This window comes from Anopheles funestus, chromosome 2RL, assembly GCF_943734845.2.
Source record: "Anopheles funestus chromosome 2RL, idAnoFuneDA-416_04, whole genome shotgun sequence".
Taxonomy (NCBI): Eukaryota; Metazoa; Arthropoda; class Insecta; order Diptera; family Culicidae; genus Anopheles; species Anopheles funestus.
In genome coordinates, this window is record NC_064598.1 from 1,347,379 (window position 1) to 1,368,237 (window position 20,859).

Below are 20,859 nucleotides of genomic sequence, written 5' to 3' on the forward strand. Positions count from 1 at the left end.
CGGAAGGAAGCCATCGCCAGCTGGGTAAAATACATGTTCCGTTCCTCCGGAAAGCGACTACCTGTTAAGCATTAAATTATAACACAACATTCAAAAATTAATGAACCGCACGTTTATTTTATTTCTCCGCTAATTTCCATGCGGCTCTCGATGGGTTTTTTTGCGGCAGCGTGATGGTGTTGGTGCCGTGGTGGTCACGCCGTCTACCATCAGCTGGCCGATACTTGGTAGTTGTGGGCGAAATCAAACAAACACAAACGAACACAAGCTGTGGCTAACAGTGCTGCTGGCAAAGGCCTACTTTTGAACCGGTTCAAAGCAACCGGTTCAGCACGGCCGTCTTACGAACCAGTTTTTCCCCAAGTGCTTTCGGCTCACGGGGAAAATCGTCTTAGCACACTAGGGTGATGAATCGTGTGGTGCGCATGTCCTGTCCGAAAGCGGGAACTCACAGTTGCACCAGTAGAATTGCCGAACAAATGGCCGGAAGGCGCGCGTTTGCCATCGGCGAACGCTTTTCAGAAATGTCAGTTTGGTAGAGATTCTCACGCGAGTCAAACCAATCGAAAAAGGAATGTTGTATCCGAGCGCGCTCGTACCAAGCCCATCGAACAATTGTTCGCACGTCCGTTCGTGCATGTGCAATCGTGTGCAATTATGCAAATGGTGCATCGGTCAGCATTAAAAGGTGCCAAGCGCGTGTGTGGATACACGTGGAACGCATGCAGTGTGTATCATGAATTAAATTTCAAACAAATAATATTCAACGCGTGGTGTAACATCAAACCGTGCTGCGGTCGTGCACAGCTGTGCACAGTGTTTAATGATTACAAAAACCAACGGTGAAACACAGTATGCAATCGTGCGAAAAAGAAAAATGTTTCCATTTCGGCAACGATCCTCGGAACCGGTGTAATTAAGTTGAATAAACCTTTCCAGACGTGTCTTGCCGGTGCTTCAACCGCACCCACACCTGCCCTGTCTGGTCGATTCAGCTGGTCGGTTGGCGTTGGCTGACTCCGCAAAAGGAAATAATTTATCGGGAAAGGTGAAAAGGGTGCTGACAAAAGGATCTGACAATTTGACACGCGTTTATTTTACGCTTTGGCGCGGTTGGGGGAAAACAGTGAAATTGTAGCGTTTTCATATTTTTTTTTGCGCGACTCTTCTTCGGGGATGCTTTGATTCCCCAACCAGCTGACACCTTGACGTGCGGAACCAGTGTCAACACGGGAACGATTAAATTAATTTTTATATTTAGTTTATATCCTTCTCCGACTCTCCGACGCTACTCAGGCACGGCAACGACCGTTATCGGATTAGGTTACGGCTTACGGGATGACAGTTATTTAGTCGACGAGTCGGCGAGCTGCAAAGAACAAAAAAACCCAGGAATTGCACTGCAACTCAACGATGATGAACTGACAGGCGCTCTCAGTTCTCTGTGCAGTGCAGCCGTAGTGAAACATACACAGAAAAAACATATTTAAAAAAATATGGAACCATAACATCAACCCGACTGCAGCAGGATTCGCGTTGCGGGGTTTCGGATCCGCTTGACGCGATACATACTAATGATTTAATAATGCGGGCGCGTATGCAAATGAAGGCTGCTGACGATGGCATATTCTGCCCGGGACATGGTCTCAGTCTTCTTGTGGCAGCATCTCGATCGTGCTGGTGAAAAGCTTCTCCCACAAATCACAACCAACGCTAGACTACTGGACGGTGATGTGGTCAGGATAACAAAAAAAAACAATCCGAATCCTTCATCATCATTGCCATCGTGCGATCCAGCAGGACAACAGAGCGTGGCCTGCCTACTTGGCTGTACGCTGTACGCTGTGTGACGATCGCGCTCTAAATCCAAACACTGCTGAATCATTTAGTCGTTGGTGGCTTAACCCCGACAGCAGCACCGTTTTTTGTGTTCGCCTGATGCTTTGATTTCAATCGTGGAACGCAAAAATTGCTTTCAAACCGACCTCCGAAAAACTGTGCGTGCGCTAAAAAGTGTGAAATCTCCCTCTGTATGAGCTAGTGCAGTGAAGTGATTGATGAATAATTTAAAATGTGCTGACTGTCGGTGAAGCGAAACGGTACCCCGGTTAAGCGGGAGTGTTTCTGTCGGTCTGCCCGATACGCAACCACTTTGAAGTGGATATCATAAATTAATCCACCATCACCAGCGTGCGATCACGAGGCTTTTGTGGCGTGTAAAACACATCGACCCAAACCTGAAGTCGCGGGTGAAGTGCAAACGCGAAAGTGTTGGCTACCACAGGTTTTTCCCCAAGCAAGAAGAGAATATCTTACGAAGAGGCAGCCATTATTAATGTGCAGTGTTGGTGTTCGAGTAAGGTGCCATTGTTTAACTTGTGGCCAGTCGTTTGTCCAAGAGGCAATAAGCTCCTGCAACGAAATACTTTTCCATCAGCCGTCGGCTATTACCGGCGGGCTATTCAATTTCCATCCCGTCGTAGTGGTAGGTGTCCCAGTAACAACCATCGGAACGAAGCCCCCAAGAACTGCTGCTCGAGGCTTGGCGATTCCCGCAATAGAAAAATCAACATGGAAACACGAATAGGATTATTAGGATTATTTTTCTATTACTTCGTCGTGATTGCTACGGGTAAGTGAATACACCGAAATCTCAATTATCATTCCATTCGGATCCACTAGAAGCGGGATTTGAATAATTTTTCCTTCATCGATTGTTAAGTGGAAAAGGAGCTCACGCTTAAGTCCGGCCAAACATAGCGCAAATCGTGAGCCCGCTCTAATGAATTGCTTTGACCGTGGCAGGAAGCTTGCAAGCGTACGTTTACCCCAAAACCCGCAACACTTCAAGAGAAAATAACGTGCTGACGAATACTAAGCTGCCAGAGAGGATATTAATGGATGTAATTTAATTTGTATATTCCATGGTTACGCTATATCGATAGGAACACATGCCCTTTCGTTCCGGGAAGCACCGGCAAGCTGAACTGGATTCGTGAAAATTTAATTTCCATCACTTGAGATTACGCATTCCCGAGACAATTTACTCATCTTCGGCATCGGCACAAAACTGTGATATCAAAATTCCTCGAAACGATAACGTGTTTTTCTCCGTCATATGGTTCTACATGACGCCCCCGTTTTAATCGTACGCTGAAACAAACACACAAAACCTTATGCCAGCCACTTTTTAACAAGCTCCAAAATCTTCTCCTTAGCTGCTCGCATTTCAGCTGAATCTTGAGCAGTAATGGAGCTCAAATCGGCACAGTGTGCAGCTCCTAAGGTGGGAAATGCGATAAAACAAAACATTAATGCTTTAGCGTTGGAAAATTCTGAGTAAATCACTCACCCGGAATTACTACGGCCGGTGACTGATCGTTGAGATCCTGCTGGATTCCCATTGCACGCCAGGGATCCAGTTGGCCGTGGGTGAAGAAAACGTTTGTCACTTCCGGATTCCAACCGCCATAGATGACGTTAGTTCTGTCGGCATTGTTCTGCATTCTCGATTCATCGAAACTACACATTGAAAGGATCGTTAGAATTAATGGACGTCTTCGCTTGGCGTGTCGCTTCCACAAAAACATAACTTACATTCCGCTGTACAGATCGCCGCACAGCTTTACGAATAATTCAACCGGAAAGCTGGAGCCAAAGATCTGGTTGGACGATCCGGAAATCTGGTACCAGCCATACTCGGCACAGGTTTGATACAACCACTGGCGCACTATTTTAAGCAAACGATGAAACTCGTTTCAGTTGCATTACGCTAGTCAAAGTGCTTTTTGCTTTATACTTACTTGAACTCTGAGCAGCACTATGATCCCAGGCAGTATTTTTGTAAAAATCGACCATCGCTTTGTAACCGTAGCTATTGCAATTGGTCGACGATAATCCTTTGGTTACGAACTTGGCCAGCGCCTGCATATCGTCCGCGATGGTAGAATCTTCAATGTCCTGACACAAACGCTCAATATCTCCTGTCGAGTGATACTGTACCACTCCTGCGAACTCGTCCGACAGCGTGCTGAAGAAGTTCATCTTATCGAGCGACTTGGACAGATCGACATCGCTGCACAGTTTAAACTCCTGAGCGACAAGTGCATGCTCGCCGTTTCCCAACAATTCTTCCGTCTGCTTGATGGCACGCTCGATACGGTCTGCACAGTTCCGACCGCCGACTGACCGAATACTTTCCGTCACAATTTCCTTGTATTCTGAAGCGAATAACGCAAACAAATTAAAAATACGTATATCTACAGAGACGTACTTCATATTACCAGTAAATTCCACCTTCGCAAATACTGGCGCACTTGAGGCCCACGCTCCATTAACGAGGTGAGGATACTTCTGCCGGAACCAAGACACCATGGTCGCAGAGTACGAACCACCAATCATGATGACACCTGCATTCTCCGCCCCCGGAATGTCCTTCCGCATCTGCACGACAAAGTGGGCTAAATCCGCCAGTGCCTGATCGATGTTCAAATACTTCAGTTTATCAGTTCGCAAGTCGCTGAAATTTCAACATACAGGGCGAATGGAAGATTAGCGCTGGACGATGATAAGTGACCGTTCGATGGAGAACGGTTCTGGATGCTTACACTGTTGGATGGCTTTTACCGTAGAATCGATGCTCGGTGTAAAACAGGTAGCCCTTCAGCTGGTTTGCCATATCGTACACGTGACCGCGGGAAATGCTTCCCTCGGAGATTTCCCATTCACCTCCGACGTAGATGAAAAGTGGTCCACCAGCTTCATAGTGTTCACCGTTCTCCATGTAACGCTTAAATAATGAGCACACACACACATTTTCGATTTAATTTTGCCGGAACACCGATCCCACCCCACCGAAGTGGCTGTGGCCACTCACCATCGACCAGGTGTTGACATTTTGGGGGTCAAAGTGATCCAAACGCTGCATGATGTACTTCGTCGTCACCGGGCCGGCCTTTCCCGACGGTGAACCGCCACGGATAGGAGGCTCCCGATGTAACCGTTCCCATGCGGTCTGTGCACGGAACAGCCGCTGGGTGCCATTCGGCAGCTCCAGGCCAAACGCACCCAGCACACCCAAAAGACACACGAAGCACAGCGCGAATTTCATCACGAATCACCGTTGAAAGCACACCGACAATGTTTTGCCGCATTCGCGACGTTATCGAACCGCAGTATTTATAGGTTGCGGTCAGCGGTCCATCTTCACTGTTCGGTGTAATCTTATCGGCGGATTTCACTCCCCTGTACAGTGATTTAATCCCATCCCATTCTTCACCTGTACAACGAAAGGACGGCGTATCGCCTGACCGCACGTATCAGGCGAAATCGGCGAATTTATTCGTGTCTCTTCATTCATCATAATCGAGATCGGCCGTTGATGGGGATGATGGGGAGGAATAGGAATGAGATAGTGAGGATTGTTATAGATAGGAGAACGTACCACGTCATAAACTGCCACGAGTTGATTGCAATGGGTGTTTATCGCTACCAGTGGACAACTTCAAGAGTGGATGGATGGGGTTCAATGGGATAAATACAACGCAACAGTTGTTTTGTCAACATAAATTTCAATACTAGAGTTAAGTACCCATTAAAAGTCGCTATTTATAACAGCTAAATTTTCGATTGATTTATCCGGTAAAGTTATTGAAGGATTATTATAATTCAATCGAATGCTCGTTTCGAGTAATAGATCAGATACAAGCGTTGAATATTTTTTGGTTACTCTTTAAATTGCAATAATGTTCGGAAAATAATTTTGAAAATGAGGATTTTTCCCGATCGTGAGTGTTGACGATAGAAAAAAAACATTATTTTTCTGACGCTCTTTACACATAAAGCGAATTGAATATTTGTGTTGGATTGTCCAAACACGAGAGGCTTCATGGAGAGTGCGTCATTTAAAAGTGCATAAACAAAACCAATTACAATGTTACCAACTCATGCTTTAAACACTTTGAAAACATTCCGCATCAACAGCACCTCCATCAACAATTGTCAGTTCTCGCTAGAACCAGCGGTTAGTCACTCGGAAGGAAAATCGTTTATGCTTCCACGAGCATAAGCATCGGGCTTCGCTGTCGAATGGTCGTTACTCCTATCCAATTACCTACAGGCACATTTCTTCCAGTCCGCTTGTGCCGTTGAAGCCTAAATCCTCTACCATTGGAGTCTAATTATGGAATTAATTCGTTAATTTTCTTATCTCTTTAACGATCTGAAGACACGGCCACGAAATGAGGAGCCGACAAAACACATACCTCGCAACCGTTTACCCTTACCACAGATGACGGAGCCCATCCCACCCATGCTAGGCATCTGGAGAAACTGGCAAACGAGCACACACACCAAAAAAAACGCTTGATTTGCATCGAAAGCTTTCCTGCGCCGAGCAAACGATAAGACACGGAAACCGAAAAGGCACCACAGGCTCCGGAGTTGAACGGAACGGAACAGTACAAAAGAAACCCCATTTGTGAAGCTTCACTGAGCGGCTCGTGCCGTTCCACGCACCCGCTCTGCATCGTTTTAGTAATGGGATAAAAATATTTGCAGATGGGCCGTTGGTCTGGTTGCCGTTGCCGTTTCAGGATGCTCAGGATTGCGAGCGGGAAAACCGGGGTGGGGAAAGCAAGAGCACGTAACTAGAACCCGAACGCTTTGGATTGAATTTTTCACGTGAAAATGCGCACTGAAACCGTTCGAACCATGAAGCCGAAGATGATGCGTGCAGGAACGTCTTTCCTTGATGTCAATGCGCTTGGTAGACTGTTGCCCCGGCACGCCGAATGCTTCATGCGTCGTAAGGCTTCCGTGGAAAAGACTCGGAAAAGTGAAAAACACAAGAACAGCGTTATCGTTACATAATGTTTTGCATAAAACATTGCGAGGAGCCCGGCCCGCTTGGGCTGGGTGCCGTTGAGTGAGTGCCGTGAAAAGTGCCCGTTTCCTTGTCAAGCGTAATGCATATATATGTGTGTGTGTGTGTATGTATTAAGTCGCGTGTGTGAGCCTAAGTGATGGCAGACATTCACTTGGCATACATGGTTCGCCAAGCGCCATCGAGCCGGAAGGGCAATTGGGCATGTGTACCGGGGGTATCTTTATTTTGGTTTTCAGCCCTTCTCGCATGGATAACAATGACAAAGAGTCTTGCGAAGCAATGAAAGGCTGAGAGCAGCAGGGAACGCTATCGAGCATTAAAAATGTACTATTCTTGGCGAGTGTACGTCACTTCGCTTTCATCCAAATGGCAGAATGGGAATGGCAGAGCAGTGGAGGCCAAACTCTTCCACCCGGGCAAGCAAAGTGACAAAAGCGACAACCCACCACGATTGACATGTTTGGACGGAGACGATGTGTCTGCCATGGGAACGCAATCATTGCTTTACATACATGTCCCGGACCCGGACCCGGCCCGATGAGATGTATGACAAATGTTTTGAAAGACGACCGAAACACACGTTGAACGATCGGCCACAGCTATCTGTGGCGTTGCATGTGAGATTGAAAGTGCGGATCCATTCACATGAAATTGAACCGAAGATTGTCTTCCAGTTTAAAAGACAGCCGGACATATTGTCGTGGTGAATATAGCACTATCAGCCACACTACCAGCTCGGACCGGTTTGCCTTAATGTTGTATGATTTCGAGAATTTAACTAAGTAGCTAAGCTTTCAACAAGACACCAGCTACATAATCTCCTATCTTGTGCTATGATACGCTCCTTGCCAATGTGCTCCCGGGGGGATTCGCTTTTAAAACCATTGCGTAAATATTGAACGAATTCCTTTGTTATTCCTAGAGGATAATCTTCCCGTAATCACTTCCACTTTCTGCTGGCCTTGGCTCTGAGACCGAACCAATCTGCCACTCACCGATCAAAGGTTGTTAAGTAAGCAGACAAACCATGGTCCTGCAAACGCAAAACGGGCTCGTTGTAGCTCGTTTGTTGTCAAAGAATACAGGTCCTCCTGCTAGTGAGGGGTCTGGTACACGTAAGAGGTTTATCGATGCTTACCGATGCCGCTTGCCCACTAAGCACAGAGACCTTAAGTATGATGTCCCACGAGTGTACGAACAAATACAAACACACGCACGCACCATACCTTCATTCGTAAGCGATCTTCAATGGAAAGCTCAAACAAGTTCATGCTTACATGGGATTACGTGCCATCCGTCTCCATGACAAACATCATAAATTGGTCCGTTTAAGATTTGTGTATTTTCAATCGATACACTCGATACCGGCCTGTGCACACATTTCGACAGCTTGCTACATTATTCAACTACCTGTCAGTCGGCCGCTTCTTTAGCACATGGGAATCACGACCGGGCGTCTCCATCACTTGAAGCACCAGGCGTCTCCATTACTTGAAGGAAGCTATTCGGTTGAAAGTATCGTCCCGCCCTTTGATGCGGCCGATCTATACAAAGTTCGTTAAACATGCTGCAACACAATAACCCTATCTTCCCCCCTCTGTTGGCGGTTCTGAGGGAACTTTTACCTCCTCCCAAAACCGCCCTATTGCATGCTGACGAGCACTTCAGCACAACCGTTTTTTACGACCAAAAACGACCGCACGACCATCAACATCATCAGGAATCATGTCAGGTTCAAGAATAGATGTGGTCGCCGAAGAAACTTTGCTGACGATGGGCAACGTTCTGGATCGAGGCGCGCGTTTCGGACCGCGTTCACGGAAAACACAAGCAGAATAATCGAAATCCATGATGGATTAGAGCGGAAAGTTTCCCAACTCGGCTCGGCTTTTGGACGGTGCTGTTATACCGGCAACCTTTCGCAAAACCATTGCTTGAAAATGAATTTTGGGTTGGAGGGTGAAAATTTAAATTCCCATCGTGTGCAGTTCCCGGTGAAGGTGACGTTTTTGGGAGAGGCAAAACCAAACAGTCTGCATCATCGGCGCTCCACCGAAAAAGACCAACGTCATCAACGCGAACCCAACGATCGATGTCCGTCCGCCCGTTCAGCCAACAGCGTGAGGTAAAACTTTGCCGGGAATCGGAAAACCAACCGAAAAGCGAACCACTTTTCCTTCGATCAGATTCTCGGGGAATCGGGGGATCGGGGGTGGTCGGAAGAGGAGGCGGATTCCCGGAGGGAAAATGCAAACAAGTACTTGCAGAAGCTGTTTATTGACATCGTCGATAAATTTTGTGTACATATTTGCAAACACGGAAATTTGCATTGCGCATGCGAACGTTCTAGCCCCGTATGCTTTGAGTCTGGCGAGCGTTTCCATCTGCCCGCACTGATAGCTTTGATCACAGCAATTACATGACCTCGGTCGATGAAATGCTATTTCACTATCATTATTGCACAAGTCGCGTGGGTGGGTACTCAATACGCTCGCTGCAAAGCAACGGCCCGCTGTCAAGTTTAACTTCAAACACAAACTTTGAAGCGAAGGCAAACACAATCTAATCTAATATATGTATGAAGTGGCAAGTTCGTGAGTACAATCTAATAATCAAAGCGATATTGCACATGACGGTTTCACCCGGTGATTAGCGTAATCATCAGCACGAGCTAAACACAACATTTTGCCTGTTATGGTAGGTTTGTACATTTATCATACAAACCATTAACAACCCATTTGCTTTCGGATCAATTCCTGTCAAATATTTCATTCACTTTGTAGCGAAAGAATTTAAGAGGGGGGTTCTGATCAATGGTCTCTCCATTAATCAATAATATGTGTAACCTTTTTTTTGGACGATGGTCTTCTACCAAACAGTCACCAAACTTCAATCTAACCCCGGTCATTCTAACGCTCTGTCACAGCACAAAAAGAGCCATTTTGAAAGCGGTTCTGGCCGGCTGCCGCTCAAAACTTTACCACTCGGCAAACAAATGCTAATCACTGATGATAGTCGGTGGTGGTGAGCCCCCCGTCCTGCAAGAAAGTGATTCCATTTTATCCAATATTTACTGTCGAAGCATAAAAATTCAAATCTACTTTAGAAAACCACCACCACGACCAACAATTTAAGCCTATCACTTTTCGAAGTTTGCCACTTTCGCTCTCTTTCGCACCACCGTTCGTGCGCGGTTCGTTCGTGCAGAATGGAATCCGGTAGGTCAATATTGGCCCGGCAAATAACGTCTATTCATCAACGGCATTCCAAGGCCGGGACCAGACCAGACCCGGGCACTGACGGACGAAAAAAGCCGGAGTCGACACCGACAACGACTCAATCAGGCCGTTTTTCCGCAGTGGCTAGGCCTTTCAGTCGGCCACGGTACATGGGACGGTGGCTTAAGTGGGCCAGCTTTTTTTTTGTTACTCGCCCCCTATCGCAGTGTTGTGCTTCTGTGGATGCAAGCCTCACTTTCAAGAAGAAGCACTCTATGAATAACCAATTTTCTGCTACCAGTCCCTTGATGATCCTCCGACTGGGAAACTTCTAGTACATTCGTTTGCGCCTGCTATACGCTCGTACGTTGTTCGGCAGCGTTACAAAGTTAACTCTTTGCGCTCGAATCCTATCGGTCTTCGGTATCGACCACTAGCCGAACCAGGAGTCGATGATAAAGTACGTCAACTTTTAAATAAACTAATAAATTGCAATTTCAATTCCCTCACTTGCTTCGTAAACTGATAAATTTTATGAATACATAATATATTAGACTGATTTCACTGCTCGTCTTCACGGAGCTAAACGGGCCAGCCACCACCGCATACCGGCGCATGGCTGGAAAAATGCCAGAAACATCGTCAAGTCCACGGCACGACAAACGCTTCACCCATCGTCTTCCCGATGCAGCGATATTGGCTTTTCCTTGCATAATTGAATTGTGCGCTCGGTTCGTTTCTTACCAGCAGAAGCGCCCCACTCACTGTTGTGTGTTGTCTGTGCGAGTCCGTGTATATGGCACACAACCGAACGATGTTTCGTATCGATGCAGTATTTTTGAAACTCCTTATTTCAATGACTGATAGACATTTTCCATCCGACATTCCACCCGCACCGTCTGTTGCCGTTTGCACCAACCCTACAGCGAACCTATTCCTGCCAATGAATGATTGGCGGTAAGGGAAAGTTTGGACGCTTTTCATTTTTGCATATCACAGTGAGAAAAAGCGTAACATTCTTCCCCGTCACGCGGGGAAAAGAAAGTGCAGCACTATAAGAGGACACAACTTGGTGGCACCGAGATATCGAAAGCGCACGAAAATGAAGTCGAGATAGTGCCACGTTTGCTTGGAGCCTTGGAACGAAACGTTCCGCATCTGACTGCAGTTGGGAAAGTTGTTCCCCCGATACGATCAACGTCAACACAAACAGCAAGATAAATAGCGTGTAAGATGAATGCACGGAAAGATTCGCTGCTTTGAACTTGCGCAGCTTGTTACCACAACTACAGCGAAAAAGGAAAAACACACCATAACGGGTCAGGGATCACGATAAACTAATAAAGAGATAAGTGAGTTTGAAGTATTATCGTACTGATTTTACAACGTAAGATGTAAAAATGTTTCAACGTACATAGCATCAGAGTTACGCGACTCGCCAAGCAGAATGGAGCAAAACGAATCCTTTCAGCATCAAATGCTTCACACTGAGATCTATTTGCGTTACAAAGGAATCTAATGATATGGGTTTGGCAGTGTTAACGATAATATTATGTTTTTTTAAAGCTCTTTAAAATTATCTGAACTTTGTAACACTCGCTCACAACTGATACCAATGCGTTTGAGAAGCTAACCTTGTTTTGCTGACGACATCCAGCATGATGACGGTATGTTAATGCTCTCAGCAGAAGCTACCATTTGGCAGTATTTTTAAAACTATCACCTGTCACGTACAGTTTACAACTACTGGACCTGCTAAACGAAACCAAACCAAGCCTAAGGACTTTTTGGGGTTAGCAAAAGCTAAACACTACTCAGTGTTTGAAGAGTATTTAATTAAACAAATTTCTTCGGGCATTACTTCGACTGGTGTTATACGTTTTCGCCTAGTTACATGGAATCTAATTCCAGGAAATCTTCAAAATTAGAATTAGAAACGCTCACCTAACCCAAACAACCCCTTTCGGCAGGGAAACAGGTATTTCAAGGGTACTTTATTATCTGAGATACTCACTAATAGATTTTACGAAAGTTAATGAAAACTATCTGTTGCTGGTTGGATTCGTTTTTTCATCCTCAACCGTCATTTTGTTGTATGGCAAAATTACTCGAGTTACGAAAAGCTATCACGACAAGAATGACGATCAATCAAACAATTTCTGTAGCATCAAAAACACATTTACCAGCTTGTTCTCGACAACAAAGGACTTTTCCTGGCAAAATCTCTCTCTTGCTGTAAACAATTTAGAATAACCGCATTGCGAAACGACATTCCTTTGCTGCTTTCCAACAGTCCAAAATTGGAAGGTGGAATGATATCTTCAAATCAACCGCGTCCTTTTAGACCATTTTACACCTTTTCTTTTCGTAAATGATTCGTAGCGAGAGTTAAAAAGAAAAATTGTTCATTCGCTTCGCTTCTCGCAACAGCTCGTTCATACTGTTGCTCTGTATGATTAAAAAGCCAGTAACAAAACAAACAACACAAACTTGAATGTGAAATGCTCTTCCCGCAACATTCCCCCCCGAAGGGACCACTTTCCTTGGGTGGGTGTACAAGTTTTTCATTTTCCATCGTTTTGCTTTCCACAACCCGCCTTTTAATCGTGGTGTCCTTTTTTTGTGTCGTCCGCAATTTCCTCTAGCCAGCATTTTCGTGTAGTTCACTGTCATCGCAGGTGTGAACTTTAAGCTAAAGGCTAACGCCACACTAAATCCTGTCGGAATTGTCAGGAGGGTCACCGTGTTTCTTTTTTTTTTGCAAATGGTTCATAACAGTCACAAGACGACCAGCGTCCTGTACCAAGCAAGAGTTTCATTCTTTTGTGCGACACAGGTAAAATGGACCAAAAAAAAAAAGGAAAACATTTCACTAGCTCGATTATCCACATTTTCTTTGTATTTATAACAGAAAAAAACCGTTTTCCAAAAGCTGAAAATTTACCAAAAACCTTCTTTCCCTCGCCGTCGGAAAGTCTCCATACTTTCTTTCATTCCTGTCCTTCAGACTCAATGACTCGTGTTTTGCTTTCCCGCAATACATACGATTTTTTTCCTTCTTTCATGCTCACTGCAACACTCTTGTAAAGTTTGTAATTTGTTCGCTCATTCGTTTTTACGCTCAATAGTCAACGTTTTATCGCCATCGGTTGGCCTGCTGGGTGCACCACGGAGGGGTAACATCCCTTTTTTTAAACTATATTAAATTTTTTGCCTTTCCTGGGACACGCTCTAATTGGAACGGGTGCGCGTTCTACCAGCCGTAAAATGCAAAACGGCTGAACCTCTGTGAGAAGTTTGCCCGACCATCATCAAACACCATCGACCACTACACTACTGCTGCTGCTGCTGCTGTGGTAGGGTGAAGTGAAATTGATTTCGATTCAGGGCTGCCCCTGGTGTCAGTGGCCGGTTAAATTAATTTTGCTCGTCCTCGTAAACTTCAACCTCACCGCGGAGCAACGTTCTTGCAAGCGATCAACGGGCGGCTTTGGCTACGGAAAGGTGCCTAGCATTGCGTATGGTTGAGTAGTAAAATTGTCATTTTATTTCAACCTTCTTACCGACCAAACCCACAGGACTAGCGGCTCTACTTTACATACATCCTTCTGCTGGCGAGTGATAAAATCCCTTGACCACTCAAATTTTGTTTTTGGCACAATCATAAAACACTACCATATTTCGCTTCCCGTGCTTAGAGATCCTATGTATTTGATTTTATCACTTGACCATCGACACACAGCATTGTACTTGTTTGCTGCCGATTTTCGTAAATATTCTTAACAAACAAAAAAACGATATCAAAATATATTGCTTTGAGATATTATTTCCTCGAAAAACGATTATTTAATACTTCTGAGCACGAATTGAAATCGCTAAACGGATTGGCTGAAGTTAATTTAATTTTTCAATTTGATTCTATTTTTGAAAGCGTTTATGTTTCACAGAAGAATAGATTTGATTTTCCCCGAACTGGGCTGATTGAAAGTTCACGAATAAATAATAAATTCAGAATGTTAAGGATGTAACTCATCCTACCCCATCAATCGCAGCGACACCGAGTGCGACATTTACAACGGCTAGAGCTGCTCTTGACAAGAGCTGCCTACAAGACAAGACTTTCATCGTGCTCGGCGGTAAAATTATCCCGCATTATTGTAATTTCCCTGCTGACTTCGAACAAGCACAATTGGCCTCGGCACTGTCTGTAAAACAAAAGCACCACCAACGCTGCGGACCATCGTTTCACAGCAATTTCATCAATCATTTATGATCCACGTATTTGGCCAGCATTTTTCGTCCAGCACCAACAAAAAGAAGTTTAAAATTCAATTCAGCAAACAGACCAAAATCCATCCGTAACCATTTGTGCGCCCGTTTGCGATTCCTCGGCAGAAAAATCGTCCTACGACAACTTGTCCACCATCTTATTATTATCCTCTTGAGGCTCCACATTCGACAAGGCGCCGACTGACGACGATGGATGAAGGGGTTTCCATGGGTGGGGTTTCCCAAATGAAGAAAACCAAATCCATCCGAAATCCACTTTTACGAGCAAACGGCTCCTACCGACAGCAGCTGGATTTTTACGACACTCTGGAGAATAATTATGCTTTGGTTCACAACGGTAGCATAACAACGGCCAAATGCGGACACAACCGGTTGTGTCCACTAGCGCAGATGTGACCCCTTGCGTGTTTTGTCTCCTGCCATCCCCCACCCCCATGCTGTCCTTCTGTGGGGACCTCCGTGTTTCATTTTACATTTTCCAATCACACCGTCACACTGTACGACGGAGAAACAATCCTTTCGGTTATTTGTTTTCCTACCGCTGCTGACTGGCGAAAATAAAAGAAGAACCAGCCAGCATAAAAAAGTGAAGAATAAAATCAACCCAAACGGTCCGTATCTCATCAAATAAGCAATGGTTCTGGCCCCGTATGCTGGATGGGAAAAACAAACCTCGGGTTAAACGGTACAGGGGCCACCGGCACGCTATTCCCGAGAGAGAGGGTAAGCTGGAGAGGGCGAGAAAAGGCCACAAGGCTGCTGTTTGTTGATTCAAACAAGTAGTGCAAATAAATGTGGCTGCTCCTTTGTTGAGTGATCAGAAAAATATTGCATTCGTATGCAGAAACGATATTTTGTGTGGTTCGCGAACAGCAGTACAGAGAGTAGAAGAAGCAGATTTTCCACGCTTTTCGCTTTTCTTTCCGCTACAACCGCGATGTACAGATTTTCTATTACAAAACTGATACCGTTCGCGATGAAAGTATGCCAATATAAATTGGCACACGGAACCGTTCCTATCGATTATTTCCTTCGGCAATGGAACACCTACATTCATTGTCCGTGGTAATAAGTTATTGATTTTCCCATCTTCATCATTCATTGCTTCATCGGTCCAAAAGAAACGAAGATCGTTTTGTCGCTGGGTTTTGTTTGTTTCCGTTCTTCTGTGTGTTGGTTTCTTTTTTTCTGGGTTCTCTTTATAAGTTTGTGCACCCTGTCCGTGTGCACTTCGTAGTAAATCCCATGAAAGCTTCTCAATTTTTTTGTTCCTCTCATAGTGACAGATTTATTGAAACATGCCATCATTGGGAATTGGGAACGAAACAAACGGAGAAAAAATATTCAACTTGCTACAAGTGATGAATGAAACGAAGGCAAACGAAGCCCACACACACAAAAAACACATCATTTCTCACACTGCTCGCCTAGTGTTCCCTTTTCCCAGCGGGATGCTTTGCTGCTGTACCGAACGACACCGAAGGGATTTATTGGACGATGAATTATATTTGCTCACCGGATTCCGATCCGTAACGGTCCCAGTGTAATCTGCCATAAACGTTGTTCCGGTTTTAATTTCGAGCAACATTATTAATCGATAAAAGGCATTGTGGAACAAACAACCACTCTTGGGACAGTTCGCAAGGTCTTAGTGTTGAAATATTCGATCTTTAGTGCGGAAAGCTAAACATTCACTTTGAACGATCATTTGACAAAAGCGATTGGGATTTTTTTTTACCTAAACGAACATTTACTTCCTTAAATAAAACAAAAAACCCCACATAAAGCTTACTAATGGTAAGCCCCAAAGATCAATATTTAATAGCAATAGCCAAGAGGAACACGGAAGACGTATCCACTGCTAAGGTTAATCCTGTTTCTGGTCGCCAGCTAAAGCTTTCCTTTATCCGCCAAACTTTACTACGGGAGCATAGGCGCACACAAATTCGATTAGTGGCAAAACGATACAACAAATCCCCATTCAGAAAGCTTACCTTACGCATGCATCGCACACAGTAGGAACGCAACCAGGTTGAGCACCTATCGTCACGGTATCTATTTACAGCATCGAAGCGAGCACCTTCTACCACCGCCGTTACTTAGAGCAAAACTTCAACATTTACCGCCCCACGTAAATATCCTTCACACCTTTAACGAGTGTACGAACCTTGTTCGCTCGTTCACAATCCCCCACTTTTCCGGGGTTTTCCATCGGAGCGCTTAACCCCGAGAATCACGGAAAGCACGAACATGATCTGGGTCGTGATTCTTCGAAGGTGTAACCCTTTGTTCCAAACTGTGGTGGTACGAAATTTACGATCTACCTACTCCTCTGTCCGTCTGACAGGGCACAAAGGAGCTTTTCGTGTTGAGGGATCTAACCTTCTTCTAGCAAAAGGTTATAAAATCCTCCAAAAACCTTCCTACGCTATTCACAGGCATTCCACAAACAACAATTCCGCGGATTCTTTCCGATCCTATCTAACCGTACGCTTCCCGCTTAATGACAGGAAGATCTCAACTTTCACTACCAGGATTAGTATTATGTGCGCTTTTGAATGGAAGCATCAAGCTCCTGCCATTCTTATGGTGTCCTTCCGGTAAACCGTGTCAGACAATTCGACATTTAAAATACGTCTAATCTAGAATTTTGTTGCACATTTGCTCCAAAAAAAGAGGCAGGAAAAACAAAATTGATTTAAATTTCCCTAAAAACTGATTCCCTGGCTTATGTGCCTTCCGTAAAGATGTCTCGCCAAAGAAAAAACAAACATCTAATCAATCATCTTACCATCAATCAGTGGCCACGCAGACTGTTTCCGTGTAATTGTTTACCCGTCACATGTTCATGCTTGTCACCATTTCGAATCGTTTTGTTTCGTTTTTTGGTTTGAAGGATTTTTTCCCCCTTTTTGACCCACACATGTACGAGTGCGTTCCTTTAAATCCTAACGACAATCAAGCAATTAACTTTTCCCTCCCAAATCGCAAATTACACCCTGCCGAACCGAACGATGTCTCATCACTGGAACCCATCCATCAACGTGCTCGGAACGATTATTCGGATCACATGCGACCGGGCCTGTCGAACGTCCTGCATGCATTCCCATTCGTCCCTTCCGACATGAGAATGCCATTCACATTTTGGGGACAGTGCAACAAAAAGAGGATGAATAAAAAAAAAGGCAAAAACCATTTCACAACCGAAGCCAAGCAGCACATTCTGTGCTCTCGTACATGCGTTCTTCAAGCCTTCCAAGTGCTGCCAGGCACGGTACGTAAACATTGGTGTGGGTGTGAAAATATGATGGCTTATCACCGAAACATCATCCTTTAGCAAGCCTCTCAATCACGGACACCGTGACGGATCTCGGCTCGGTTTCTGGGTAGAATCACGTTTGTTCGGTCTACGACCATGTAACGCCATAAGCCATATCCCAACAGCGTTCGTCTCCTTAAGAAACTGACGATGATATTGCGTTTTTGGCACATATCGTACTTCATCGATGGCTGTGTGGCTGTCCTGCGACGGGGTGTGGAAAATTCGTCGTACCACTTTTGCCGTTTTGTTTCCAGCATCAGCATCAGCATCACCACCACCATCATCATCATCATGATCATCATCATTCATAAGGAAATAATGATGTACAACTCCCATCGCAATATGAGTTACGACGAGTCGAACCATCGCTCGGCCTGGTGAAGAGCATGTGTTACACTCCGGCAAAGGAGATTGACTTGCAGCACTCACCAGCTGGAGCTTCCGCAAATGCTAGACTACACCATCAATGCTTGCCTGCCCCATCGTATCATCGTATCATCCAAAGCGATCATCGTTATGACGACAAAGAAGCACTCAAGAGGCTCACTTTTTGTGGCCTTTTTTATAACCACTTCAACGGAAATGTATTCTTTCACAAAAGAAAGACTGCGCCCGTAATGCCCATACTGCGTGGGGAGTGGGGAGCGACGATGAAAAGGCCGGCGGGGGAGAGGGTGTGAAAAATCAGCAATTCCACAGCGTCTCTAACAAGACACTCAACCGGGTATACCGGTGGAATGCCTTCCATGTATGCAGCCAGGCCATGTTGCAGAACGGAACAACAGTCTCGTAACAGTTTGGCAGACTAAATTTCATTACACCTGCCATGGCTCGAAATGGTTCGAAAGGCTTAGCAGTCGGTCTCAGAATCCGAAACCCCCCCGTCCCGGATATGTGCTGCACGATGAGAATGTTCATTCACCGACCGTGCCACATGTGATGAAGAGCTTTGCCATTTCGCCTCAAAACGCTGTGGTGAGTGGAGTTTATTAAATTAATGAAGAATTACTGTCACAACATGCCGCTAAATCATCCTTAGATCCCTTCGCCTCCATCTTATACGCGTTCGTTTTTGGGGTTGAAGCGAAATGACTCCCACTCAGACATCAGAACATGCCCCAAGGTTCAAGTGGTACGGTAGGCAAGAATGCAAACGTCCCCAATCCAACGGCAACCGTTGTAGTATGTAATGAGATAAGTTCCAAGCTACCGTTGGCCCCAGCGAAAGGACTCGAGTAATTAGAGATACCCTCCTTAAGGCAAGGATGTACGATCCCTTTACGTACCACATGGCACAGACACAGGCTTTCATAGCAATTTGTACTGCAGCACACAATCACAAGGTTTGTGCTGTTGCGAAATCATCAGACGTACCGGTTCAAATCCGAGCCTCATTAGTCATAGTAATTGACGATGGCACAAATAGAAAAGGTTGTGAATTAATTCAATTTCCTTTCAAACACAAATACACCCACACCCACAGAGAGAGAGAGACTTTGTTTTCTAATGATGCTTGTGTGGAAAAGTTTGTCTTAAGATCGTAAATACTGCGCGAGCATCGGCGGCCCAAAGATTCGCATCATTTAAAATGTCTGTTCACCGATACTTTAACGTTGCCAATGGATTTGATTCGCTTTTGCCAAGCTGTGCCTCGCCTTAATGTAGAACATCTGTATGGAAGAAATGTGCCATTTTCGTTGATAATATTCGTTGATGGTGCTGCGAAGTGATGAAATTTTCATTTCAACTTGTATTGCATCGTAAAACATCGTATGAAATTGGTAAGGAACCATCCGCCTTTTATCGTTCATCACATTGCTGCCGGTACAACAAACGCTATCGAGCATTTCTTCATTAGAATTGAGAAACCTTAAATAAACGTTACTTAACCTGAACAGCACAACAAAAGTGTACGCTGGTTTGCTAAAAGTGTTTCCAACTTCCCGATGGAATGGTTCTACACCTTCAAAGGCATTTCGCCTTCAAACATTTAGCCAACAAAATATCCTTTCTTCGATACATTCTGCCTTCGTAACCTCGGGTGCGGCTCCTGACGGCATGTGATGAACGTGTACATAGCTAAGTCGCACTTGGAAGGAAACCTTCTTTGCTTAACGCCTTATTTCAGCAATTTGACGTTCTGGAAGGCACACCCATTTTCCACAAGAATGTGTAACGGTTGAATCCATACAAATTAAAGGCACGGGAAGTTTGCAACTTCCCGGGAAAGAACCCACAAAAAAACTGTATCGCACCACGCGCGAAACCCAATTGCAATGTTGTTCGGGTTAGTTAGTTTTATTTCCATCTTTCCACCCAATTTCATCCCACATTGACAATGACAATGACGACGAATGACAGTCCCAATAAATCAGCCCTTCCGACTGACTGGTCGGGACTGACATGGGGACAGAACTTTCTACCGCGCAAACGGCATATACATGCAATCAGGCATAACAGTTACGAAAGCCTTTTAGCCTTGTTGGTCGTACATCATCATTTTTCAGCGTTTCAAGTTTTTAAAAAACTTTTTCCCTCGATTTTCCACCTGAACAAACTCGCCTACGATGAAGCGATGGGATGGGATCGGACGGTGTAACTCGCAGGTAAGGGGTTCAGAACTGGTTGTAACGCTTCGTTATCGAATCGTCTGGCTCAACAACTTTTCGACCCGGTCCGAGACACGATTGTCTTCATTGGCCCACGCCATCTAATAGACAACCTTCCGTACGGCACATCCCAACGTTGACGTGAAGATCGGTTTTATGGTTTTGATTTATTTTCCACTCCATTGGGTGAAGAAAAAGGCGCTCATCGTCAGTGCCAGTGGGCGATGTAAGCAGCGGCGGACAATCACTCAACCCGAATCGCACACTCGCCAACGGGCAATTAACCTTGAAGTGCTTGGCCGCCCCAGTATTGATTGTGCCTGACAGACAGGAACACGCAGGCCGACCCGTTTCAGCTCGCGCTATGTCCTTCGATCGATCGCTAGGGTGCGACTCTGCGAAAAAGGGATTTGCTCAAAATCGATCAGTATGAAGGTGGTACGATTCAAAATGGGGTAGAACTAACGGGAAAATAATACCTTTCCGGCGCCACTCAGTTGGCAACAATCAAATCGTCCCCTCTCCTGCTCGAAA

The 20,859-nt window shown here is 45.1% G+C and overlaps 2 protein-coding genes across 3 annotated transcripts in view; one reads left to right on the plus strand and one right to left on the minus strand.

Annotated features, from left to right (window-relative positions):
- LOC125761539 (protein sidekick-1-like) overlaps positions 1-20,859 on the plus strand; it is a 102,464-nt gene that overhangs the window by 53,441 nt on the left and 28,164 nt on the right. The window contains exon 1 of one of the 2 annotated variants that reach the window (XM_049422752.1): positions 254-2,632. The exons of the other annotated variant lie outside the window; for it this stretch is intronic. Coding sequence (XP_049278709.1) covers positions 2,572-2,632 — 61 coding nt within the window. The 5' untranslated portion in view covers positions 254-2,571. Of the gene's footprint in view, positions 1-253; positions 2,633-20,859 lie in introns of those variants that run through there. 2 annotated transcript variants of the gene reach the window in all.
- LOC125761529 (putative serine protease K12H4.7) lies at positions 3,118-5,166 on the minus strand. The gene is made up of 7 exons (XM_049422741.1): positions 4,877-5,166; positions 4,608-4,789; positions 4,284-4,519; positions 3,804-4,220; positions 3,598-3,730; positions 3,353-3,522; positions 3,118-3,281 (listed from the first exon to the last, which is right to left on the minus strand). Exons 1-7 carry the CDS (start codon positions 5,108-5,110, stop codon positions 3,175-3,177), a joined length of 1,479 nt encoding a protein of 492 aa, XP_049278698.1. The 5' UTR covers positions 5,111-5,166; the 3' UTR covers positions 3,118-3,174.